This window comes from Vigna unguiculata, chromosome 3 (assembly GCF_037176805.1).
Source record: "Vigna unguiculata cultivar grain cowpea cultivar isolate G323 ecotype 2 chromosome 3, ASM3717680v1, whole genome shotgun sequence".
Taxonomy (NCBI): domain Eukaryota; kingdom Viridiplantae; phylum Streptophyta; class Magnoliopsida; order Fabales; family Fabaceae; genus Vigna; species Vigna unguiculata.
Genome location: NC_140794.1, coordinates 28347416 through 28375370, shown reverse-complemented (window position 1 = coordinate 28375370; position 27955 = coordinate 28347416). Strand labels below are relative to the sequence as shown.

The following is a 27955-nucleotide window of genomic DNA, read 5'->3' as shown; positions in this document are numbered from 1 at the left end:
AAATATCTACAGAATATACAATCCAGAACTTAAATTGAAAAGTGAAAAAACAAGAATGCAGAAGAAATATTCTCTCACCACCACCAGCTATCACCAAAGGGGACTTTTGGCTGCACCTCTAATCACTTCTTCTCTACCCAAAAAATTTTAAAATTCTCACTTTGTCCTTCATTTAAAAGTAATTACTTTTTCTCATTTTTATTTTTATTGATCCACCTCCAAATTTTGATTTTCAACGAATGTTGACATCCGGTATCTTATCTTGTTCTACGGATGTTGATATGCGATATTTTATTTTTTTCAATTTTTATGTGTTACAAATGTCAACATTCAATATTGTAATTATTTTTATCTACGAATGTCAATATCCAGTATTCAATTTTGTTCTATGGATGTCGACATTTGTAATGTCATTTATTTTACCAGATGTCTGACATCCTATATATATATATATATATATATATATATATATATATATATATATATATATATATATATATATATATATATATATATATTCTTTTTCTTTTTCTTTACTTTTCTTTAATTTAATATAAATCATATATACATTTTATATATATACTAAATATTAATATAAATTAACATAAAATAAAATAAATTATATTTTATTTGTTTAGTCTTTTATTTAATAAAAAAGATTAAATAATTAAATATACATAAATTAAAAGAAAACATAATTTTATATATGTTAACAAGACGTAGAAATTCGGTTAACAAATTTTCAAAAAATATTTTTTACAGATTAAAAAATTAATAGATATTAATATAATAATTTTTTAACATTTATATAAATTAATATAAAATAAAATAAATTATATTTTATTTGTTTAATTTTTAATTTTATAAAAATTATTAAATATTTAAATTAAAATAAATTTTAAAAAATAACATAAGTTTGTATATGTTAACCGAATCAGTTTTCAAGAAAAATATTTTTTATTATTTTAAAGTAATAAATATTAGTATATTTAAATATAAATAAATTTTAAAATAATTAACAATAAAAAATTGAAACTAAATATAAATTACAGAAAAAAATAAAATAAAATAAAATAATATATATATATATAATCTTTTCTGTTTCTTTTTGTTTAAAAAATATTTTTTTTAAATTATTTTATTTCAAAAAAAATATTTATCTTTTATATATTATATACACATAAATTAAACATGTCTATTAAATAAATTTAAATTTTAAAATAAAAATAAATTTTAAGAAAATTAACAGTAGAAAAAATAATAAAAAAATGAAATAAAAAAAGTTTATGTATATGTATGGATATCAACATCCGATATATATATATATATATATATATATATATATATATATACCAATAAAAGAAATTAAAGTTTTAAATATCGATATCTATAGAACCAAATTAAACATTGGATGTCGACTTTCTTAAATGAAAAATATTATACTGAATGCTATTCGATATATGAAAAACAAAACTTTAAAAAAAATATTGGATATATCCGAGATATATATATATATATATATATATATACCAATAAAAGAAATTAAAGTTTCAAATATCGATATCTATAGAACAAAATTAAACATCGGATGTCGACTTTCGTACATGAAAAATATTATACCGAATGTTATCCGATATATGGGGAAAAAATTTAAAAAAAATATCGGATATCGACTTCCGTAAAACTTGGGAGTAGTTCAGTTAGAAAGAGAAAAAAAGGAGTTATTTTAACTGAGGGTTAAAATAGGAATTTAAAAAAAAATTGGAGGTACAGAAGAAGTGTTTGAAGGTGCATGGAGAAGCCCCCATCACCAAAATACACACAAAACTAAATGCAATCCAACAAACAGAAAAATAATCCATTTTTATTTATTTTATTAAGGATATAAAAAGGAATTTCAAACACTATCGGGTGTATGAAGCAATGCCTAACCGTCTAATGTGTCGATTGTCTTATAAAGGATGACTGAAATATCTATGTTTACAGATAAAATTCGTGACGGATAGTTAATATCTGTTGGTATTTATTATTTACGAATAGCGTATAACGGGTATTTATTAACTGCGGATAGCGGATATTTTATTACTCTTTTATAAACACATTGAGCGTGTATATCATACTATCTATATCCACAAATATTCGTTACCTACAAAAAATTAAAATTAAAATTTATTTTATATTTTATTTTATTTAATTTAATTTAATCAAAATAAAAATTTAATATATATTTTATTAAATTTAATTTAATTAAAATTTAATTTATATTTAATTGATTTATTTTAATTTATATTTTTTTGTAATTTTATTTAAATTTTAATTTAAAAATTTATAAAATATATTTTTTTAAATATATATGAATATCCATATATACTCGCAAAATTTTAAAAAATTCAGGAATACTTTTTAAACATGAATCCGGTGGATAACAGGATGGATAACAAATAGATTTTTTCTGTTATGAGTTAGATTACGAATAAGTACTATCTATGTCTAATCCGATCCAACCGTTATCATCCCTAATCTTATAAAAAAAAAAAGACACATAAGGCCAGTGAAGACAAACAATGGAGAAGGAAGGATGCTCGAACACTTGTAAACCACCTTCGACGAAGCCTTTTCACGATTCACAAACCACCTTCGACGAAGCCTTTTCACTATTCACAGCAACAGCTGTTACCAACCAACAATGGAGAAATGGTGAAGGAAGGAGAAACCAACCTAGAGCTTAAGTATAGTTGACATTGGACACTTAGGACATTTTAAAAATTATGTGTTGGGGGAATAAACTATCAAGATAGAGAACGTGTGTAAACTAAGATTTATCAACTTAATTTATTATGCAATACTTTAAAAATTTATCTCGCTTTACACAATTATGTAAAACTATTACTTAACGACTATAAAAAATATATTGATAATATTTATATAAAATTTAACTAATAATACTATTATTTGTATTTCTTCTTGATGTAAGTACATTATTTAATATTACATATTTTAAAATATATTATTTATCATTATTAATATGGGTGATCAAATGTGTCCATTTTTTACTTGACCTACAAAAAAATGCCTATAAAGAATTAGTAGAGTAGGCTATCGAATCAGTGTGTCAAATTTTAATTTTATAATTTCACTTTTTTTATTTTTTTATTTTAATATATATTTTAAAAACATGCCTAATTATATAATCCTAAACTTTTCTTTAAAAAGAAAAAACAAAATCATAATTTTACTTCCAGATGATGAATCTTCTTATGAGGGTAGAGGAAGAAAGATATAAATGTGCTGTAAGAAACAGTAAACCAAATGTACCTAATGCAAAGTTGCAACTACTATTTGACAACAATATTCATAAGTGAATAAGTGAATTAGTCTACTAACCCAGTATAGGATAAGACGGATTACCAAATTTTTAACTCACCAAACCATCTATTTTCTAATTCAACCCGTGAACCCGTGACACCAGCATAATACTGAATAGACCGAAGCTGCTTAACAAAGATATATTTCACATTCCGTTAACTTACAATAGCTGCTTCTCCATCAGGAGTGCTTATACGAAGTCTACAAAAGTGGTATAAATCATTCAACACAGAACAAGCTAATTGTCCTCTATAAAATATTATATAACCCACAAGTGAAGAATATCACTTTGCCGAAACAAGATTTATAGAAGAGAAAAAAAAAGAATAAGAATATCATCCAGAAGTGAACCTTGTTTATGCTTTGCTGCTGAAGCTCCTCCCATGCGTTTCTGTAGAATACAGAATGGCCATGCAAATGAGACAGTGGCTTCATCTAGTATATATATGCTGCTGCATTTTACTTCATCTTTTAAACCTACTAGTTACTTTAATTCTTTGATGCAAAAAGATGGATCTGAGTGCTTTCTTCTCTTCATTTCCGGCTCTCCTAAATGCAAGGAGACAAAATTATCTTCACCAGGGCCACTCCTAAGTTCAGCTAGACTTTTCAGTTCCATGTCTTCTTTCAGGTAGCTGTGACGTACTGGAGACTTGCCACCATAACTTGGTATGAATTGGTGTTCTACATTTGCCACTGTTTCAATCTCATTTCTGATATCAAACCCACAGGGTCTTAGTGATGGATTCATTCTCTCTGAGGGTTCATCTTCAACTTGAGCATGTGGGATATTCAAGCAAATAGGCTCAAAGCTCTCTTCAACCTTTTCTTTTATTGTTACAGTTGGAGAGGATTCTGCAACTGTAGAGTCAATTCCAGCAGCCGGACCATTTCTTTGCTCTAGCACCGCACCTACAAAATTGACAGACAAAGAAAGGAAAAGTCAGTTGTAAATGTTCAACAATGAAATAAACCATCATAAGCTAGGATGTTTCCACTCATGCTCCTGATCCATTTCTAAAGGTTGGCAAAATGAGCCAGGCCTTAAATCCTCTATACATGACATTCACTATCAGAAGTAGCAAACTTTCATACTTCATCACATTTTTTTCTCATCGGATACTAGGAGGATGAAATGACGAGGTACTAAGAACTGAAGATGATACACAGTGAGTGACTACTAATGAGAAAATGAGGGAAATGATCATGGACATAAAGTAGTACTCTAGATCTATAGAACTTAGCTCGGCAGAAAAATAGTAACAGGTCATGGAAGATAATACTGTTTGAAACAGACAGGTTTTCTTTGTTTGAGATAGAAACATTAAAAATACACATAAGTCGACAAAAATAAAGACATATCAGTCTTAATATCAAAATCAAAAGCCTCTGATCTAGAGTTGAAAGTCGAACCAAAAACAGTAAAGAAAACGGAAGTAGTTGTTTTATATCTAATGAATTGAAGAACTAATGGGGGAAAAGACAATAAAGAGAGAGACAAGAAAATTGATTGAAAATCAAATCGGTAGCGCGTTAAAGATTCTTCTACTCATGAGAATCAGATATAAACAGATGTTTGAACTTTGTCCATAACGAAGTTGCTTGCTCTTAGATACTTTTAAAATAACAGCATTATCAAATATAGGAAATGATGTTCGAAATTGAGCACCCAGGCTGTTTCTTACAAATATATGTTTAAATAAAAAATGCAAAAATTATTGCCACATAATGACCCTTGAACCATAATTGAATAGAAAATTTGGTTAAAGAATACCCAATAATCATGATGAATAAAATTGTGGGCAGGGATGATTCTCTAGCACTGTCACGAAACCAACAGACTCATGGAAAACCTTGGGACCTGGGAAACTAGCAGGTTCAAGATAATTTATCTTGGAAAGCCACAGGGAAAATAAATAATTATAGCGAAGTTGAGGGGCCAAGCCGCAGGAAAAATCAACTGCTTTCTCTCATAGTGCCCAATACCAAAAGAGGGAAAATTTGAGTAGAGAGACAATGAACCAAACATTGGCAATAGAAAATAACAGAGCAGGGAGCCCTGAGCTCAGAAACCAACAAACCAATGGTAGATCTAGGATGATGAGGATGCCAAATAGGAGTCTAAACAGGTCAGGCTTTGGCAGGATGAAACATGGCCCGCATCATTATTTATCTATTAAATGTACTTTTTCTGAAAGCCTCAGTCTGGCCAGTTTAAAAATCTGATCTTTCTTGAAAGTGTTTAGGAAAGGCATACAAACAAGTGAATAAGTCTAACTAGGTCAACAAACCTAAAAAAACCAATGGGCCTTTTTTTTCTATTTTATAAATTCATACTAGACACCACTATGCATTTTGACATCTCGGTTATGTTGACATCCCAATGCACAACAATCATTTGCCTTCACATGCAAAAATTTATTAATAAACAAAAAAAAATATACGAAAAACATGGAGGGCCAAACCAAACCCATATAATAAAAAATTAAACAATTCTAAGCATAGGTAGTTGAAACCTATTATGAAAAAAATCAAGTTGTAACCTAGATGGCATCCCATCATACCATTTATACAAAATTTGATTTTCTAACCCCATACACAATGATTATTGCTCCTATAAATATGTGAACTTTTAAACTCCATGTTTTTACAGATTTCCAAACATTTCTGCCACTGTCCTTTAAGAGACCCATGGGACAACTTGAATAGAGGAATGGACCTTGTTCATCACATAAATATCTTTTATTTTCTAAAAACTAATACCAAAAGAAATAAGACATCCAAAAAGCAATAAGTCATTACATTAAAATTGGATGGACACAAAATAGATAAGTCCTCTCTCGTCACATTATAAAAAAATAGAGAAAAAGTTTTCTAAGCTAAAATAATTAAGCAATGAAAAATGTAATAGATAGAGGGGAAAAAAATGAAAAGTTTCAATCATAATCATTGAACATTTGTAACTATAAGATGAAAAGGTTACTCCCCACTATACCTTATTTTCAAGCTCCCCACATGGGACTTGGATTTTCCCCATACAACCCTTCACCGCCTACACTACCAGGCTTACACCATGGATAATATAGTAAGTGACACTACACCGACCACACTATTAGGATAAGTTTTGACACCATCTTCTTAGAATATGGGTTTTGGGACTAATTGAATCCCACCACACTGATTTTACTGTCTCAGTTCCGTTCTCCAAACAAAAACTGAACATATGGAAATTGATCTTTTCTTTGTCCTAGAGAAGGTTCTGGATATACAGTTCTTTTGTTCAATGTTCCAGCCCAAATATAGAGGGCGGTTTCCTCAACTCATTTTCTTTTACCAAGAGGCAAGATAAATGTTATTGAGATACTTTTTTCTCATCCCCTTGCAGGGGATGTGTAAGAGATATAGTTCTCTCTATTTTTTTTTCTGTTAAACAGTCATACCTATCTTCATTTTTCAGTTTTGACAGAGCTGTTTTCTGTTAGATAGATATAACTGTCTTCATGATAGAAATATAATAATATTCTTTCTTCAATATGTATATTCAATAAATAATAAATGACATGTAATAGTTTCTGCAAGGAAAAGGTATGCTACTTTGTATTCTCAAAATTATGATAGCTATTGTATTGTACAGCTTACATAAAGGTGTTTCACGGTGTACCTAGCTTTGGGTTAAGGAACATAGGCCGTAGCCTTCCTTTTTGAGATATGCTTGTACTACACACATACAAACATCAGCTTTGGGTTGTGGAACATAGACACTGACTTTTATAATTCAACTTCCAGTCGATATCAAAACACTGTCACCAGACAACCACTGTCTGCTGTCTCTGGTCACTGGCTGCCACCACTCTTCTATCCAGCAAATGGGTTAGGTACACCTCGAAGAACACGACCCAAAACCTGGTGGTTGTCTGACCAAAGGCTCCACCACGTGCGGATCTTTGTTAGGCCCTCAGCTAGCACATGTATCTCCAAAGATGTTTGGTTTTACTTGTTTTGTTCATATTATCTCTCTAGGTTTAGACAAACTCTCTACAAAGGGTATTAAATGTTTTTCTGGATATTTTTGCCTTCAAAAGAGATACAAATGCTACTATCCAACTACCAAAAGATACTATCTTATGTTACATTTTTTGAGAACACCTTTTTTCTCGTACTCCATGGAAGCTCCTGTGGCCATTCAAAGGTTCTACTTATTCCAACCTTTGGTCTTCCAATAATTTTGATTTCTTCTACCTCCAACCCTAATGAAAACCAATCTAACATTTTTCCACTAGCTTTCCTTACATATCGTCATAGCACACCGAGAGCTCCTCCCATTACTCTTCCCAAAGTCTCTCATGATTTAAATCCTCTCCAACATCTTCCGATGATAGATCCTTCTCCATCAACTCTTTCACATATTCTACTTTTAGTTTTTCCTTGTCTGCCACCATTGTCCCTAAACTATTCATGAGGCACTTGATCATCCTGCATGGCAACAAGCTCTAACAAGCAATGGCACATGGGATTTTGTTCCTCTTCCCTCTCAAAAGAAGACTGTCAAATGTAGATGGGTCTACGAAGTTGATTGCCTTAAAGTTCAGTTGGAGATCAAAGGATATACTATAATTTATGGGCCTGACTACAAAGTTGCTTTCTCTCCCATGGCCAAATTCAGCACAATTAGCTCTTATGTACAATGGTTGCTATTCACCATTGGCCACTTCAACTTGGCATTAAAAATGGTTTTCTTCATGGTGATCTTGAGAAGCTAGATTTGTTGCTAAGGAGCAGTTTGGTCTAGTGTGTAACTTGCGTCACTATCTTTACGATCTAAAGCAGTCATCCCAAGCTTGATTTGATAAATTCAGTCATACTATGCATGCTTTTGGATTGGAACAAAGTGAGGCAGATCGTTCAATTTTTCATTGTCATAATTCTCCTGCGAAGTTTGATTATCTAATGGTCTATGTTGATGGTATAGTTATTACAAGAAATTATACCATTAGGATCTCTCAACTAAAGAAGTACTTGGTTTTCTGAATTACTTTATGGGTATTCAAATGGCTCAATGAGGAAGGTGTTGTTATTTCACAAAGAAAATATACTCTTGACATTTTAGAGGAGACAAGGTTGGCAAATTGATGGTAGACCAAGGAGAAACTTTTTCATACCTTGAAAGATATAAAGATGCAGGTAGGAAACCTCATTTTTCTCAATATTACAAGATCTGGTATTTCTTATGCTGAGATATGTTAGTCAATTCAAGGAGAGTCCTCACGTTGATCAATGTAACGTTGTAATTCTCATTCTCAAATATATCAAAAAGACTCCAAGACAAGGATTGTTGTATGAGGACAAAGGAAAAACTCAAATTATAAGGTATTGTGATGCAGATTAGGCTGGTTGTCCCATTGACAAATGATCCAGCATAGGATAGTGCATTCACTGGAGGGAATATTATCTCTCGGAAGAGCAAGAAACAACATGTCCCAACCCAATGTAGAAGTTAAATATAAATCTATGTCTCCAGCCACTTGTAAACTTGTCCTTGAGAGGCCTAGAATTCAACTTATATGTTTCAAGCTTGGTACATACAATCTATATGCTCTGGGTTGAGGGGGAGCGTTAAAATTATGCATGACTATTATTGTGTAGTCATCGGATTACATAGAGCTTTTTATGGGTGTACCTAGCTTTAGGCAAAACACAAACATACATCAGCTAAGTACATACTCACTGGTTTTTATTATTCCAATTCAAGTGTACTGGTGCAGTGGTGTTATGGGAAAGTCATCATTTAATGTCTAGAAATTTCTCAACTCTGGGACAGCAACAGAGTGATGTAATTTCTGTAATCTGATGTCATTTAATCCTACTTCCATGTATTTCAAATGGATGATCTGTTAGCTGAGGAAACGAATTAATCATGAGATGATCAGAAAATATGAAAATTAATCATAAAAAATAGTCTAGAATGTTTTAACAGACTATTTAAACTTAAGTTTTGCTTGAGGTGCCCCAAGGAGAAGAAAGGTGCTATCTTCTAAGGATGTGGTCGAGGTTTTGATGCAAAAGGTTGATATAGTAGTAGTTGAGATCACATATCAACTACAGATATGGCTAAAGTAGAGGGGGTATTAAGGCTTGAGTAATCCTCCCCTCACGGACTAGCTTTTGTGGTTGAATTAATCCTAAACCAAATCCAAGAGTAGTCTTTCCAGTGCATATTTTGCAAATTTTTCGGCACTTTTCCGGTTTTGGTAGTTACTTGAGAGTTTTGCTGACAGAAAAAAGTTGTTAGTTGGCCTAAAAGAGTAGTAGAGTCTAGGATAATGTATAAATAGCATTGCCCAAATCAATACGGGCACTCAGAAATACAATCAACAATTTCATCAACACATCTGATCCAACAGGGTGTGCAGACTTCTGAGCTACATCAGTTAAATACTAGTTCCAAATTTCTTTGTGATCAGTTCAGTTGGTTTAAAAGTTTGCAATGTTCTTTGCTTTAGTTAATGGGTGTGGTACCTGTAATCAACTTCAGCGGGGGAGAGGTGTTAGAAAATATATTAGTAGTTTTTAATCAGTAGTAATATAAGGGATTGTACTAGAAGTACTACTAGTCCAGTGCTTGACCTAATTAAAAGTATACATAGGTGCATTGCGATAATGTTATCATCTACATGTAACATCTTACTATCAATCTTAAAATACATAGCTAGCCTTTTTCTCTTCATTTTCCTTGCCTAAATCATAAAGTTTCAAACAATTATGAAGCCATAAAACACTGGAAAGTGCAGCCTTTTAATATTGAGAACTGCATTATTAACTGAATGTTACCAAACCTTGGAGAGCTTCATTTGTAGTAATGAGATCAAGTTCAAGGAGATCAAGAAGACGACCAAGATCAACTCCACTTGTCCAATTTTCTGGTGGTTGACCAACTTTTAGTTTCAATCGACCCCGATTAGCTGTCCCACCCCAGATAATGCCAACAGGGCGCGGCTTCTCCCCATTTTTTCCAGTCAAAAGAATGAGGCTTCCACTGTCACCTTCAAGGTCAAATGTCTGCTGGTTCTCACCAACAACAAGAAAATCAGTGAGAAAACAAATCCCCTTCTCATCATTATACTCTAGGGCATAAGCCATTATAGTCCCTGTAGTCAAACCAGAACTTCTTCCGACTTTAACCACTTGTCTTCCAATGAGACTGTTGATTGGAGACTGCAAGTCTATGATGTTTACATCACCAATCTCACCTACACCTTTTACAGTAGTAATTACATTGTTCATATTGAAATCTTCTGCAAATGGAATGAAGGCCCCATCCGCTCGCACAAATGTTTCTGCATGAATACAAAATTGTAATGTGCATGTGCATCAGTCAAGGGTTGGGATCCAACAGAATTCTAAGCCAGAATCATAACCAACAAAATCGAAATGAGAATATCATGAATTTGACAATATAAGAACTTAAATCACCATTAAAGTGAAACATCTCCAGGTAGGGTGAAAAAATTAGATTTAGCGTATAATGTAATGGGGGGATGAAAATAAAACCAAAATAACACTATAGGGCTCATCAGATCTCAAGCACAACCAAGACAATAGATCAGTGTAGTCATTACTGTGGGGAACTGCAGGCAGAACACCATGGATTATTCAGCACAATATTTTCATGTCGAGCAAAACAATATAATGCCTCAGAAAATATTAGCAGAAAAACTCCCAACATTAGATTTCCTTCCACCGTAACAGATTTCACTTTTCAAGATAATTCTCTAGACAGAAACGCCTCTAACTGTAAAACCATAATTGTTAAAACCTTAGCCTAAGCCTTTCAAATTCTGAGTACAAGTCATTCCCTTAGGAAATTAAGATGTAGCTTTCCTCTGTATGGTACTTCTTTACAGTACTCTTTTGCATCTATGACTAAATAGAAACGGGATATAAAGTTTTAGCGTACACATATTGTATACTCTATTTTACCCTTGAAACTATTACCGTGTGAACAGTTATTTCTCTCCCACAATCTTATTTTTTTTATTTAGTCTTTGTTCTCTCTCGTTCTACTTCAGTAATTACACTCCCTAAATCATTCATATCCTCCAGCAGCACACCACAAACCACTCACCTATTTATTAATTAACCTCCAGATTGCTCTTTTATTTTTAATTTATTTTTTAAAGAATACAAAGAGGCACAATGATCCTCTTTTTCCCAAGTTAGTAGTTTCTAAGAATATCAAAACAATTACTAAAGAAACATCTTGATATATAAAGAAACCTATGATGCACGGATACGATATGTGTCGAATGCAACACGTATCTGATATGCCGACACATTTATTTTAAAAATAATAGGATATGATACGTGATATATGTATATTGAAAAACATGATAAATATATGATTTTATTGTTTGAATCCGAATTAAAATCATATGTATTAAACATTGACAAAATAAAAAATTATGAACTATTGTCATCATAAAAGTATCCAATAAATATCGGTAAAGTATCTTATAGTATTCCAATATGGATACGTATCCGTCGAATACGTGATCCAAATTGAATTATTAGTGCATCATAGAAAGAAACTCAACTTCATTATGTATGCAATAGGAACAAAAGTTATGTTCCTATTATTTACATTAAAGACGAGTTAGACCCCAAATTTTAAGATGCACAAATAGCTTGACTGAGAACTTCATCTTGTTGATCACCACCAGTAAAATATTCATGATCATCTCCAGCTTAGAACCACATTACCTGGGTTTGTTCCCGCAAAAATTCCATACCAAAGATCATCAGTAATAAATGATGTTGCCCTCTCAACTGCACCAAGATATACACCAGGTCCAAGGCTGGGTGGTAATGGATGAAACATCTTCTGGTTTGGATAGTCTAAATCAACAGCCACATGACGATTTGTCAGAAAGCCAACTTCTCGATTTCCTGTTCGGCTTTTGACAATAGCACCCAATGTTCCATATGTCTCTTGACTTGCAACCTTAAAGGGGAAGAAATTATAAAGGAAGAAAGGGAAATAATTACCAAGACTTCAGATAGATGCCAGTATTACATGGAGGTTCAAGGTAGGTAATGAGGAGCAGAAATCAAAATGTGAAAAAAATAAAAATAAGAACAAATCCAAGCAAAGCAGTATCTGAACATGTTAAAAGTACAAAAGGAATGAAAATGAGTTTCGTATAGCATCGTTTCTTTAATCAGTAAAAGAATAAAGCTGTCTGTCAACAGCACGGTATAACCATCAAATGCCCTAAATGGAGAATTATTTGTTTGAAACTATGACTGCTCGACCATTTTAGCCACCATTTCATACTTAAGAAATGTATCTAAGAAATACATTTCTGTGATGAAAACAATTATCTCAGTCCATTAAAAACAAGAAATTTGTAACTTTAATTTAGGTGACTTGATAGTACAGGTCCATACAACCAGTACAAAAAGCTAGGAACAAAAAACACCTTAACCTAAATTGTTAAGAAAAAAATCAAGAAATGAAAGTTGTCAATTCAGTAATCCCATCAATAAGACAGATTTATAGATTACCAGCTACAAATTCTTATTATTGGATACTTCAATAATAACAACTCTGCATTTTATCATTCATATGCATACTTCAATCGTACACCAATAACACCTCCTCGTGAATTTCCCATCATAGACCAATGAATGGGTGGAAACATAAAATAAAATCTATAATACGTATAAAAAAAATAATTTATTATCATGCCATGGTTTGAATCAGGAGGAAATGTCAATTTTTTTTAGATAAATGCCAATTGTATAAACTGGTATCATGATTGTCTAATCTATTTGGAAAAGGAAAATGTGCTAAATATCAAAATATTTACCACTTTCAATTCCATAAAAATAAAAGGATAAAGACCATAACAGCAAGAATGATAATCTCTTCTCCAGAATCAAATTAAGAAACACGATTTTCCTTTTACTTGCATTTAGTACGCAGAAAATGTAATACAGAGGAAATTGATTCTTCAAAGCAGAAGTACCTGAGAACCTGAGCCAACACATGAATCACTTCCTCTTAAGCCATCAGCAAGCTCCGTATATAATTGTTCTTTACTGGTTTGTGCAGGTGCACCGTAATAGGAGAACTCCACAACATCCACATCACACCAAACACCTCCTGGTCCCTGTTTGGAAAATTAAGAAGTGACTTCAGCATCATTAAATAGAAAAGCCTCATTGAAAATTACAACAAACTATAGATCTTAAATAATAGTGCAAAAGTTCCATTGTTGATTTAAGATGGTAACTTTGGAGGAAAATACATTATATAATAAGCTAGGTTATCACCATAAGAAATATGTATGCTTACTGCTCATCCATAAAATATGTTTAAATAAATTGCCAAAAAACTAAAAGGAAAGAACACATTGTAGTTTGGTAGACTATTCTATCAGCATTTGATATCTAAAACATGAAGAAAAGTTTTATGTTAATGCAACCAGATTTCCATACACACATAATTTGGGAGAAGATTATTTTTTTTAAACTAGAAATTTGTTAATCATTTTCTGATAAGAGACCATTGTAGGCCAAAAATGATATTGACAAATTAGTGCCTTATAAGCATGTGGAGAAGCATACTGCTATTAGCCTTAATAACACAATCATTGGGTGTCCCAAAAATTTCTAAATAGCCAGCACCTGTTTCTTATGTTAAATCATTGTTTATTTGCAACATAATCCTGAAAAGTTAAAAAGAATAGTGAAAAGTTTTAGCAAGCCGACATTTAAAAAATTTCCCATATCTAGCATTCTATAGTATTTTCTCTTTTTCCCATTTATAAATCCACAAACCATAGTTGCAACATGTTACTTATTTCTAAAATACTAAATACATAATACAAAGACAACCAATTGGCAAACAACAAAAGTGTGAGGAGATCCACTAAAGCCATGTAGAAACCTGCAACATAGCCAGAAGAACCAAAATTCCCCACCTCAAGGGCAGCAGGTAGGCACTGAACATGGTTGAGCCATTGCCTGTGAACTTTGTGAGCAACGAAGACTAGAATGGCTGGAATATCAGTCAAAACACCTCCTCTAATTCGAAATCCAATTGCAGTGCCGAGACTGAACCTGCGTAAGATCTTACTATGAAATGCCCTAATAGTCATCAATTCAAGCAAGGTAGTGGCCTGCTGTCCTGTTGGCAATCGACCCAAAGTTTCAGGCAGCACGCCCTTTTGAAGGTTCCCAAAATAGTTGGCTCTATCTTCTGCTGCATCATTCCAGCGACTCAATGTAGGCCATGAAAAGTAGGCAGCGTTGCTCTCAGAATGCTGGGTACCTCCAGCAAAAGGTTGCAAGTGTGAAGGGCTAGACGAAGGGTTGAGATGACCATAGTAGCTCCTTTCCAGGTCCAGAGCGGACTCCTCTGATTGTGTCGATCCAGAATGATGAGCTCTTAAGTCCAATCGGTTCATCGGTCAATTCTCCTACATCACACCAAACGTATCCTCAATAAAATTCAAAAATGAAAGACCCGAATCCACTTATTCAAATCAAAAACACCATGTCCGGTTATACTCAAACTATAAAGTTTTTTCAATTAACAAACCAGTTTCAAATAGGTGGAGAAAATAGTTCGGAGAGTATATTTTATACAGACCTGTCTATAGGCTTATACAGCAGAAGAAAATGGTTCACACGAAGTGAACTTCATCAGGATAAAGTAAACCTAACAAGTGAAAATTTACTATTTCACGAACATAATATAAACAACATAAACGGGAATCGACACACGAGCAAAATACAAACTAAGGGAAATCAAGATCATTAGGCAAGTTCTTCGGTTGTAAAGGCCGGTGCATCTACAGAAATTTATCATGTGAAGACATAAAATATAAGCTCTCAAGTGTAACAGTGGTACTCAAGATTAATCGATTATACATTTTCATACAAAACATCAACACCTCGTTGGCACTACATAAAAAAATTTGGGACTTCAATCCCGTTAAAGCCAAAGCCATACCAAATCTTCAACTGATATATTCAAAGTGAACCTAACAGAAGAAAAACTATAGGAAACAAGCGATTCATCATGAAGTGTACAAAAGAGAATCCAAAATCGCCACATGCATTAACATCCTAGAAATCCGAACCCCGTCACAAGCAAGATGCTTTCATCGGAATAGAGAAAGAGTGATTAAAGCAAAGCAAAGCAAAGAAAGAAAGCCATTCCAAGAAATAGGTACCCAAAATGGAACAATGGCCGAACAGTGTGTGCAATAACAGACCCATCTCAGAAAGAAAGAAAAAACAAACTCAAAGCTTCTGAACTCAAGCCCAAGCAGGGCGAAAACAAAACGCAACCCCTTGTTCGAAAAGGGTTGCGAAAAAGAAAAAAAAAATTCCAGGCCGAAGCAAAGAAAACTCACCGATCAGCAATGTTGGAGCAATGGAAATGGAGTCGAAAAAAAGGAGCTTGAAGGTTTTCATGCCCTAGTAGATGTAAATTCTGTATGAAACATCTAGGAGATTAGGATTGCAGAAAAAGGGTATCTCTTGGTCAGAGCAAAGTCCAATAGGGTGCATTAGAATAGTGAGAAGGATTCCCAAGCTTGGCTGTGTCGTGCAGAGAGTGCGAGGGAGAGGATTGGGAGAGAGAGTGAGGGAGGAGAGAGAAAGAGAGAAAGAATGGTGATGGTGATGATGATGAAAGAGCACTAGCTAATAGCTATACTTGTGGATTGTCAAAAGCATTAATATATGTGTATGTAGTATCTACCATCTACTATGTTACATGTCAATACAATAAACAATGTATTATTAATATTAATTCTTTTAGCCCTTTTCTGGTGTTTTTTAATTAATATTCTTGAAGTGTTTGAGCTATGGAGATCCTATTCCCGTCACAGGTAACAATTATGAGTGGGGAAATTTTAATGGAGGAGACATGGGCACCCAGGCAATAAGGAAAATAATATACATTTATTGGATATTTATGAATTTATTTATGTGGGTGGGGTTTAGGGGGCCATCCCTGTTTGCTCCCCAAAAGTTGCACACCCTTTCAATCTTAATAATTCATTTCTCATCTTTCTATCTATTTACCTATAAACAAAATTCAACCTACCCAACACTGCCCTTACATTTTTGTCTACTCCACTTGCTTCTTTCCTCTCACATGCTCATACATTTTTATTTTTCTTTCCTTAATTTTCTTCAAAATTTACACATTGAATAAATATAAAAATATTAAGCAATATATAGTAAGAACTTGTATTTCTGGTTTATCTCTACCTTTTATACAATTTGCTCAGGTTCTCCTTCCCCGTCAAGTGCTCTTGAAAACAAGTGCATCTTTGTTGCCGCATAATATACAATTTAAGTGATTCAAGGCCTCGTAAAGCACATAGGAATTTATATTAAAAAAATGTTGGCACGATTTTATCTAGACCGTATCCACCAATTTATTTTTTAGTGTGGTCACAATATTTGTTTGGTTAAGAAAGCATGTAATGAATTTTATCTTTATATTCCTATTTTGGAATGAACTCGATGTTTGATAATCAGAAATACAATATTAGTGGTATTAGATTAAATCATGAGTCTCTCAACCTACTATTAGATAAGTATCTGTCTATCTAAATGAATAGGTTGAAAAATCTGTAGTTTTTTAAAACACTTTTAAAGTTAGACAGGGTAAGGTCGAATTTGACATTAAGACTTTATTAACTTCTAAATACAAAACCTTCAAAGGTAATGTCAAGCGAGCTCGAATCGAAGGTCGAGTAGAGTCAGTCTGTGTCAAATGTTGAATTAAGTTGACTCATGCTGAAGGTTGAGACGAGTCAATCCAAGCTAAAAATCAAGACGATCTGTCCAAACCAAAGGTTAAGACAAGTTGTCGGGGCCAAAGGTCGAGACAAGTAGGCTGAAGATTGTGGTGAATCGGCAAATTTGAAGGTTGAGACGAATTGATCTAATCGAAAGTCAAGACAAGTCAGCCTAGGTTAAAGGTCGAGGCAAGTCGATCTGGACCAAAGGCTAATACAAGTCTAGCGAGTCCAAATAGGCCAAAGGTTGGGTCGTGTTGGAGAGGATCGAAGGTTGGGTCAAGTCGGTTTGGGTCATAGGTCAAGTTGAATCAACCCATGCCCTTTGTCAAGCTCAAGTCGAAGGTTGAAACAAATAAGCCCAAGTTGAAGGTTGAGACAAGTCTGCCTTGGTCGCAGGTCGAGATGAGTTTGTTCGGGTCAAAGGTTGAGTCGAGTTAGTACAAACCAAAGGTCGGCTAAAGTCGGCACGGACCAAATGGTCAAGCTTACTCAGTATGAGCTGAAAGTCAAGCCAAGACGGAATAAACAAAAGGTCAAGCCAAGTCAATCTGGGCTAAGAATCTAGCCAAAGGGTGAGACAAGTATATCGTGGTCAAAGGTCGAGCAGAATTAGCCTTGACCGAAAATCAAATCTAATAGGCATGAGTCAAAGGTCAGCCTAGTAGGCACAGGTCAAAGATCAAAATGAGTCGGCCAAGACAAAAGTTCAAGGCGAGTTGACCTGGGTTGAAGGTCGAGTCAAGCCGACCCAAGATTAAAGCCAAGTTGAGTTTACTCAAGTCGAAGGGTTGAGACGAGTCATCCTAAGTTGAAGGTCAAGACAAGTCGCCTCAAGTCGAAGGTCTAGACAAGTCAACCCATATCAAAGGTCGAGGGAAGTAGATTTGTGTCAAAGGTCGAGAAAAGTTTTTCCGGGCATATGGTTGAGACAAGTCAGTCAAGGTTGAAGGTGGAGATGAGTTAGCCTTATCTAAAGGTCAAGCCAAGTTGATTCAAGTCAAAGGTCTAGCTAGGACAAAGCATCGAGCCAAGTCAGTCCTAGCCCAATGTCAAGTCGAATCAATCTAGGCCAAAGACTTACGGGTAAAAACTTTAGTGAATCTCACACTGAGCACTATACTCGGCAACGACTCAGAACTAAGGCGAAACATATTTTCCCTCTCCACTGTCTCGCACTGGTGAGAAAGTGTAGCAATCAAACTCATCCTCTCCCATTGCCTCACACAGGCGAAGAGGACCTTTTTCCACTATTTCGCACAGGCGAAAGAATCATCTATGGATTTCTAGGTACGACGAAAAACCTCCCAACAACTTATCTTTCAAGGTCACTCTCACATACATGAGTGGAGAGTGACCTTGAGACCCACAAGAAAGCAATAAACGAACAAAGTAGGCACTAAGGCCCTTGAAGCGTTAAATCCTAACCAAAATGGAAAGATCAACTAAAGCACTAATGGAGGCATGGTTAGGGTCGGCATATGCATTTTGGAGCAGTTGATGGAATCATGCCTAGGACCTTCAAAAATATCTCGGATTAGCTTCAGATCATAGAATAGGAAATCTTTTTATAATTTTTGTAATGTTTTTGTTTGGGCCTTATTGGACCTTTTAGTCGTGTTGGGCTTTTTAGTGTTTGGCCCATAGTAATAAGCTCTTGTGAAACACTTTGTATTCATATTTGAGTTATATGAAAATTTGAGTTTTATTTCAAGTCTCGAGGTTCTCTATAGAACCACCGATCCTTATCTTTGAATTTCTGAATCAAAGTGGCAGATCTTCCTCACTTATCTTGGAACCTCCTCCAAGTGGTGTGATTTTCTCCCGTTCTGAAAACCCCTAAATCGACATCCTCCAATTTTTCCCCATTCGTTCTAGGGTTCATACCCATTTTCGTTCAAGACGAAATTCATTCCCAAATTTGAGACGATTCTTCATCAAGCACCAAACCATCAATTAAATTCTATTAACAGGCAAACCCAAGTAAGATCAAGCGCACTTGAACCAACAGTAGGGCCACACGTTGGGAAACTACTTAAAAACCTCATGATATATGCATTACCAATTTACACATGTGGTTGTACCCAAAAATCACATAATGTGATCTAACCAATGGGACAAAACTAACCCTTAACCAACACCCTACAATGACAAGACTGCATGGAATTTCCCATATCGGCCCCATGAGTGAAGAAGAACAATCAAAGTTATTAAGCATAATCCCTATGTTTCATAGTACTAAAGCACGATTATCTACGCATAAAACCAACCAATAGACTAGTAGTTCTTCATCCTCACGGGTTGGTTGCCTAAGGCGTTAAGCCACTGGTCTCCCCACAAAAATCATGCAATATTATGAACACAAGCACCAAGACTTACCATTAAGCTAAAAGGGGTAGCCGTGCAACATTTTTGGGTGCACCACCGCAGACCCACTAGAAGGGTTTAGATTGTATTACCTTGCTTTGCATTCAAAAGAACCTGACGTCCTACCAGCAAGAGAAAAAACCATGTGCAAGCCTTTACCACGTACATCAATGCCATCCAAGCATTAATTGCCTTAACTCATAAATATATATAGCATACTAACACATTCACTGCACCACAAAAAAAATGTGAAAGAAAAAGAAAGAGGCATATTATCAGTAGGTCGTAGGTCCCTTCCCAAAGCTTCACCACAATTTATAACTAGTATTGCAGACAAAAAGTTGTCCACCAACATGTTAAAGGACGGATGTCAACTACACTACAAACCTAAAATAAGAGAAAAGGAAATGGGTCCATGAAAACCTGTCATTTCACAACACTAGAATAAACTCGTTTATGCATGAGTATTAAGAGATAAAGCTAGGAAGAGAAGGAGAAAGGAGGTGGTTGCACAATAATGGGAGAAACCAAAAATATTCATGTAACCCCAAGGGTTTCCTTCTGCAAGGTAACTCGTCACGTGAGGGGATCAAACATCGGAACCAAGCTGCATCACACCACCATAAAGAGGAAACAAGAGCCAAACGAAAAATGAAAGTTGGTTGGATCTAAAAGAGTGGGTTACGCTACCTCGTGATCACCAGGGGATGATGTAACATCCCGGTCAGATATTACTAATTTAAGTAATAAAATTAAGAAATATGATGAAAACCTCATTTATTATACTTCGCTTCCCAGAAACGCGGGAAATTTTAAAACATTTATTAATCGAAAGTTATCCAAAAATCCATAATTTATGAAACTCCAACATAGTATCCAAATGCTTCCACGACCCACATTTATTAAATAATGATTTATTTAATTATTTAAATTTCTCGAGTCTTACAGATGATGTTGTCGTGAATTGAATAAAGAACAAGAAAAATAAATTGGGGAAAGACTGGAGGTCTAGGCATAAAGTTGCCACGAAAACAAGAAATGGCTAGGTTGCAAGTGTCCCATCAATGCTACAATTGCCTTAACAATTAAATGTATATATGGATGATTATCTAGTACATGCACTGCACCACCATCGTGAACCAAAAACAAAACCAAAAAAAAAAAAAGTAAACAACTCATTCAATGTAGACAAGGGTCTTTTATAAAGTACCCAAAACAAGTGATTTCACATAATAGTTAAAGAAAAACTACTATAATAATGTTTGAACTATGAAAAAAAGAAGAAAATATTGTTATGATTTTCATTGATCATTGTGTTAAAGTGTGATATGGATGGTATTGAGAGGGTTGGGTTATGGGTTGATTGTTGTGTGTATAAAGTTTGAGACATTAGTATTATGAACTTTGTTTGGATTGGTATTGTGAGATCTGAGTCAAGGTAGTATTTTCAAGGGAAAATTACTATTATTGTATGTATGTCAAAGTCTATTGAAAGGTGATTCCATGAGTGAGACTATCTTTACTCTTTTAGTATCTAACTCACATAGAGAAAGATATCTAGGTGGTGAGAGTCGAAGGAAACTTCACAAAGCGAACGATATGATATGAAAGAGGATCATACTTAAGGAGCTAGTGAACTTAACCTTGTCATGACTTGGTGAAGTTGGATGTGATTATAATTTGAATGATTAGTGGTAAGTAAGTATGACAGAAAGAAAGTTCCACGAATCTATTGAATACACTTGTTTGTCTTATGGAAGCAATGTCTAGTTGTGGTTCATTTATTTGTGATATTTTGGTGAATGAAATGGCGTGAAAACTATTTGAAATCTTGAAGGTAGTAGAGTGATAGTTGATATGAGAAAATACTAAAGTTTATGACTGGTTATGATAAATAAAGAATGTCCATTACACATGTAGGGTGATGGCAATAAGGGAGACTTGGGAAAGAGTAAGCTAAGAAATTATTCTTACGTCAAAAATATGTTTTGTTCATTTTTTTAATAATAAGTCATTATTGTTTTTACTTTAAGTTTCTTGTTTTTAAAATGTATTAGTTTACCTTTGCACTTCTTCCATTGTGTTTGTTTGGTTTTCTGTTCTGTAATGATCATATATTAATACATGACCAAGGATAGGCACAAATGGTGGTAGTCGCACAGGAGTTGAGGAAAGTCATTGAAGGCCTAACGTAGTAGTTAGTTTAGGTGCTGATGTATAGCATTTTTGGAAAACTGTATTAATTATAGTCAATTTGTTTAAAAATGTTCATCTAAATGTCTTTTTGAACCATAATTTTTTTATTGATGGTAATTATATTTAGACATTATTATATGCGTCTGTCAATGACTCTGTTTATCATAAAGTAATGACCTAAGAGCATATATTTTATTCTGGAAAATTGGATTGTTACACTTTTTGTATTTGCATACCTTCTTCTTTAACATTATCTTTTTAATTATATATCCTTTATCTCTATCTATCTTGCTTTATTTAAATATATAACTTTTAATTTTATGCAATTACTCTTAACTTCAAATTTTGACTTCCTTTATTTATTTTATAGGCGGATTAAATAATTTGAACTTTGCTCATGATGAAGGATTGACCCCAACCAAGGATGGAGACACATGCTTAAGAAGACTAAGCATGTTTAGAAAGGAAGTTCACTAATTCTTCATCTCTTTCGTTTGTGTTTGTTATTTTTGATTCCCAAAGTTGACTTAGTTGAATCAACTTTAGTTGACTTATTGACCTTTGACTAAGTTTGACTTGTTGACTATAGTTGACTTGACCTAAGTCAACATGTTAATCTATGTTTATTTGCTTTGTAGGTTAATTAGGAGTAAGAAAGCAATGTTAGGTGGCACATGGTGATTGGGGAGCATAAATGATGTGGAGGAGAGAGTAAAGCAAAGGCATAAAGCATAATGTAAAAGACATGAAGCAAGTGTACCTATGTACCTTTGGTCTCCTTTGTTTTTAGCACATTTTGGCCACTTTTTGGAGACATATGAGACACATTCTTTGTCTCCTTTTGTGCTAGAACGAAATTAGCCTTGCACACACCACAGTTAGCTCTTTTGTCTCTCATTTTTTGTAACCTTATTTGACTTAGTTTCTAGGAGCTAGGGTTAGGTTTTTGTAGAGACATCCTTAGGTATATTTTATTTGCTTAGAGGCCCCTAAACTCTTCTATATAAGGGGTTCTCCTAGACATGTAAAAGGGTTGAACATTTTGAAGTAAAAACACTCTTGTGTCTCAACCATTTGTGAGAGTTTCCTCCCATGGGAGTGAATACTTTTAAGCCTTATCTTGCATAGCAAGTGGCGGCACACATCCACTCATCTTCAAGGTTGTCATGGCTTCTAGCCTAGCCTTGTAGTGGCGTGCTTCTCACATTTTTCACCATTTCTTTCCTTTCCATTTTATGTTTTCTTCTTCCTTTAATTATTCTTGGTTTTCTATGGTTTATGTGCTTTCCATTTCCTTTTTGTTTTGAATCAATCCATCATCTTCTTCTCTTGAGCTTTATGAAAGGAACCTTCACATCTAGATAACTTGGTATCTTAATGTCCAGTGGGGATTTCACTTAGCTTTCTTAATCAACTTACACCATATTCAATAATCTTAAAAAGAAAACAAGATAATCCTTCATCAGCTCATTTCCTACTTGTCACAAATTGGTATGCTTATGAAGAAGTCGTCTTTAATCATATAAAATTTTGTCTCTACCTTATCAGGAATATTGTTGTATCTAAACATCTTACTTGATTGATTTTCCTCTAAAGGAAATGGAATTGTCTTGGCTTCTGTTTGAACTCTAGATGATAAAAACAATGTTGAAGTGATTAAAATATCAAAGAAAAAAGAATTAAGATAATCTTTTTCTTGCTCAATCAATCAACTATTACTTGAGCATTGAATCTCCCCATTTGAATCAAATATGATCTCTTTAGTGTGGTTAACAAACTACACAAACCAAGTATTGGAATCTAGTTAAATTAAAAAGTACTTTTTCAGTCTAAACAACTTCTCCCATATGTACTATTTCACCTATATTTACTTTTATTCAATTAAACTCAAAACACTTAATATATTAAATAACAAAATATGTAAGGTTAACAACTCAGATACCACATCATATCAAAACAATTCAACAATAAATCTATGTCCAAATAATTTAACTTGAGTCAATATAATACAAAATATCAAAAGTATTGTGTACTATACTATGCAGATAGAGCCGACGACAATGAATACTCGGTCTTAGCCGCCAACTTATAGTCTTGCTTGGATTACATCGTTGATCAATTGTATACAAAATTAATGCATACATAACGACTAAAGTTACATATCGGCGTGGACCACCTACTCTGAACTTATGAAATAACAGCCAAATGCGCAGAATCGATCCATGAGCCTAATACTTGGGCCCTTTGTAGGCCCACATAAACCCAAAGGAGACCCAACAAGCCCAATAAAGGCCTAACCTACTAACCAGGTAATCTATGATTAATATTCTATAAGTACAGGTGAACCCCAACAATTAAAGATACGCATTTCATTAATTCCAAATTGTGATTTGACTTTTGAGAGCTCTCGTTAACTTGATCGTTAGAGTCATTTTCTACAAGTAATCTCCAATATGTTCAATCCGACAACAAGACGTGAAGGCGTGCTCAACATGATCAAAGAGTATCCGTCTTAGGAAATCAAGGATTGGATAAGAAATAATATATACTCCTTGATACCTTATTATTGTTTCCGTAGAAGCGTATTGCGTAAAATTTGTATATTTATATATCTTATCATTTGTTTCATTTCTGTATAGACCATGCCAAAAATATGACACGATGAAAACCTCATAAATATACAAAAATCAAAGATTTTATATTTTATAGAGAAAACATAATTTAAATAAACAAAAAATAAATTTATTTTATATTATATATAATTTTTAAATAATAAAACATTCACCTTTATTTTAGTTATTTTTATCTCTAGATTATAAAACAAAACCCTATAATTCTTTTCGGGGTGAAATGGTGCTAAGAAAGTGAATGCAAGCAAAAATAATTAATGCAATTATTATAATAATTAAAACTAACCTTTTTAAAAAGCATGTGATGAATAATCATTCATAATTGAAATGGTTAAATATGTTTTTGTTCCCTCAAGTTTTAGTAAAATTTGGAATTAGTCCCTTTTCAAAAATTTTGACTAATTTAGTCATTTATCTTTAAAAATGCGTGAATTTAGTCCTTTTAACCAAATTTTGTTAAGTTTATCTAACATTTTAAACGCATTTCATGATAATATTTGAATTATTTACATCGTTTACACATTTTCACTTCAATGTTAACTCAAATATTATCATAAAATACATTTAAAATATCAAATAAACTTAACAAAATTTGGTAAGAAAAATTAAATCCACATATTTCTAGAAATGAATGACTAAATTGGTATAAAGTTTCGAAGATAAATTAATTCTAAAATTCAATAAAATTTAAAAGACAAAAACATATTTAACCCTACTTAAAAAAAAATATCAAAAACGTTTGAAATATGATAAAAATACAAAATCTATAAAAAAAATTTTGATACATAAGAGACTAAACGCGCGTAAAAAATAGTTGGGATCGATTTTGTAAGAAATTAATAAATTGATTATAAAAGTGTTACTAAACCTTTTAATTTAAAAGGAAACTAAGCTCCAAATTTGGTCTAACACCAGTAAGCAAAATGAGTTATGGAATAAGAGAAAAAAAAAACATAACGAGTTTCAAACGTAAAAGAAAGAAATATATAAGAGGATTCAAAATTAAAAATTATTTTTTTTATAAATATATGGAATGTATGTAAAAGTGCAAGTTTAAAATATTAAAAAATTTAATTAATATGATGCTATTTTATGAATTTAAAAACAAACAAATAATGGAAATTCTATAAAACAAATAAAGAGTTAGTAACCAAATTTAGTGGAAAAAATTCATAACAAATTTTAGTAATGATTTAAAAAAATATGTATAATTTTTTTGCCACTACACAAAATTCACTTCTTAATTGAGAAGTTAAAATAAAACCACCCAGTCGGTGGTTCATTTAATCTGTTTTATATAATGATTATATATTAAAAAAATTTAATAATAAAAAATTAATTATAATATGTTTCGTTTCGCGTTCAACTATACAGAATCTGCACCTGTTATTAAATAAAATAAATATAGTGTAGGGTCGTACCAGACCAGAAGCTTCTAAAGTAGCTTCTGTGCTCTTTACTCAATTTAACATTTTTTTTTTACTTACATTGTCCACATGTGGCCAAAGCACACTTACCAGATGAAAGTAGTGGCTTCTAAATACTTCTATGATTGTTGAATTTCATTGAATAAGTTTTATGTTGATTTATATTTAGAAAAAAATAGAAATATCTTTATATGAATAAATAATTAAAAAATTTATTCTATATGAGAAATATTATATATATATATATATATATATGCAAATAAACATTTAATTATTGTTTTGAGTTAAATTAATTGTAAAATTATCAATAGTGAACTAAATGGATTTACTACCTTTTTTTCATTAAAAAATAACCTAATATTTTACGTAAAAAACATTTTTGGTTTATCCGCGTTTATGTAGTTTATGTTTTACCATTTTTGTGATAAAATTATAAATTTGGGTTGGATGGGTAGAGTGAGGGTATTTGAATAAAAGTTCACAAATCATTGTGTAATTTTGCAGTTTGTGCGGGTATAAGTTTAACTTCTTTTTTTTGTTTGTAAATTTTTAATTTGGATATTATTATATTCGATTTTCACACCGCAATCCATAAGTTAAACGAGTTTTACTTGAGTTTCGTCTACAATCCAAGTTATGTTTATTTTAATCTAAAGTTCAATATTTTCATTTTATTGATTTTGTACTCTTTATTGGATTAAGAACATTATTGTTATACAAATTGATGCTACTTTTTTGTCATGTATATTTGTACGTACAAGTTGACCCATTTAATAAGTAGGTTTTGTTGGAATGATGTAGTTTACAAAATTTAAAGTCCTTTATAAAGTGAGGCTGAGTTTAAATGAGCAGCTCATATTATAATAGGTTATAGGTACATCTTAATAATCTTGCATACGGTAAAAGAGTCTTTTTCTATGGTGAAATATATCTCAACGATTATCATAATTCTCTTTTATATATATATATTATAAGTTAAGTATAATAAGTATTAAAATATAGTATAATAGAAAATCATCACACAACTCTTTTTTTCTTTTAGAAAAGAGTTTCTTCTAACATCATGTGCATTTTCTTTATGAGTTCTTTCTCCTAATTTATCTATTTGACAATTCAAGCTCATAGTTGGAATTTTCGTAAAAAGCTCTTCTACTATATTCGATCAAAAATAAAAATAGAGTAAATTGCTCTTTTACCTTTTTCAATAGTCGAATTTTGTGGTCTTTTTGAGTTATACGTGAGTTTTCTATATTTCCATGAACTCTTTGTATGTTTATGAGTTTGTCATGTTCCAGATTATTAATTTGATCTTCTTATAGTGTAGTTAGGTTTTTAGGGAGTGAAACAGTGAAAAAGTGTTAAGGAGCTCAAAGGTAGCAATTGAGGTGGGGGAAGCTAATTCTTTGGTCTTACGTATTTGATTTTTTGTGGATTGTTGAATTAGGGTATATGATCTTCAATTTTATGAAATTAATATGCTTTAAGGCTTTAGTTTATTATAAAATGTATGACTTTCTATGGTGTGTGCGGTGAATGTGATGATTTTGGCCGAATTGATTTGTTTACCACAAATTTGATGTGTTTGAAACATGTATAATGCTTGAAATTGGGTTTTTGATCATCTGGTATGGTCAAATTGTAGGAGATTTGGCTTTTGCATTGTCCAAACTCACTAAGCGAGCAAACAACTCACTGAGCAAGCGCCAAAATCAATTTTGGTAGAAAGGTTTCTTTGTTGGGCGAGTTGGGTTTTTTTGTTCTGAGTTATCTCAAAAAAATTGGAACTTCCACATTGTTAACCGTCATCGGATCAAGTTGAAAGTTTTATAGTTGGCCTTAGACATATTATTATGTACTTTGACTCTTCAGATCTTCGATTGCAGGTTTGTAGTTAGAGAACTTTTTCACATAAGATTCCTAAGTTTGTAGTTAGAGAACTTGTTCACATAAGATTCTTGTAGTTTAGGTTCTAACAACTTTGACCCATGTTGTTTGTTTGATGCATAACTTTTTTTGCATTTATTCAATTAAATTGATTCTTTTTGCATTGCATTCTTGATTCAGTTATATTTAATTTGAATGAAAGAACATAATTCTTAGTTTTGTGGAAGTTGTAGTTTTATTTTTAAAATCCCTAATATTTTGT

General features: G+C 32.7%; 1 protein-coding gene across 1 annotated transcript; it reads right to left on the bottom strand.

Moving 5' to 3' along the window:
* Positions 1-3492: 3492 nt before the first annotated feature.
* LOC114175806 (protein NARROW LEAF 1-like) lies at positions 3493-16113 on the bottom strand. The gene is made up of 6 exons (XM_028060612.2): positions 15789-16113; positions 14349-14846; positions 13392-13535; positions 12124-12364; positions 10200-10700; positions 3493-4278 (listed from the first exon to the last, which is right to left on the bottom strand). Exons 2-6 carry the CDS (start codon positions 14832-14834, stop codon positions 3851-3853), a joined length of 1800 nt encoding a protein of 599 aa, XP_027916413.1. The 5' UTR covers positions 14835-14846; positions 15789-16113; the 3' UTR covers positions 3493-3850.
* Between the last annotated feature and the right edge of the window lie 11842 nt (positions 16114-27955).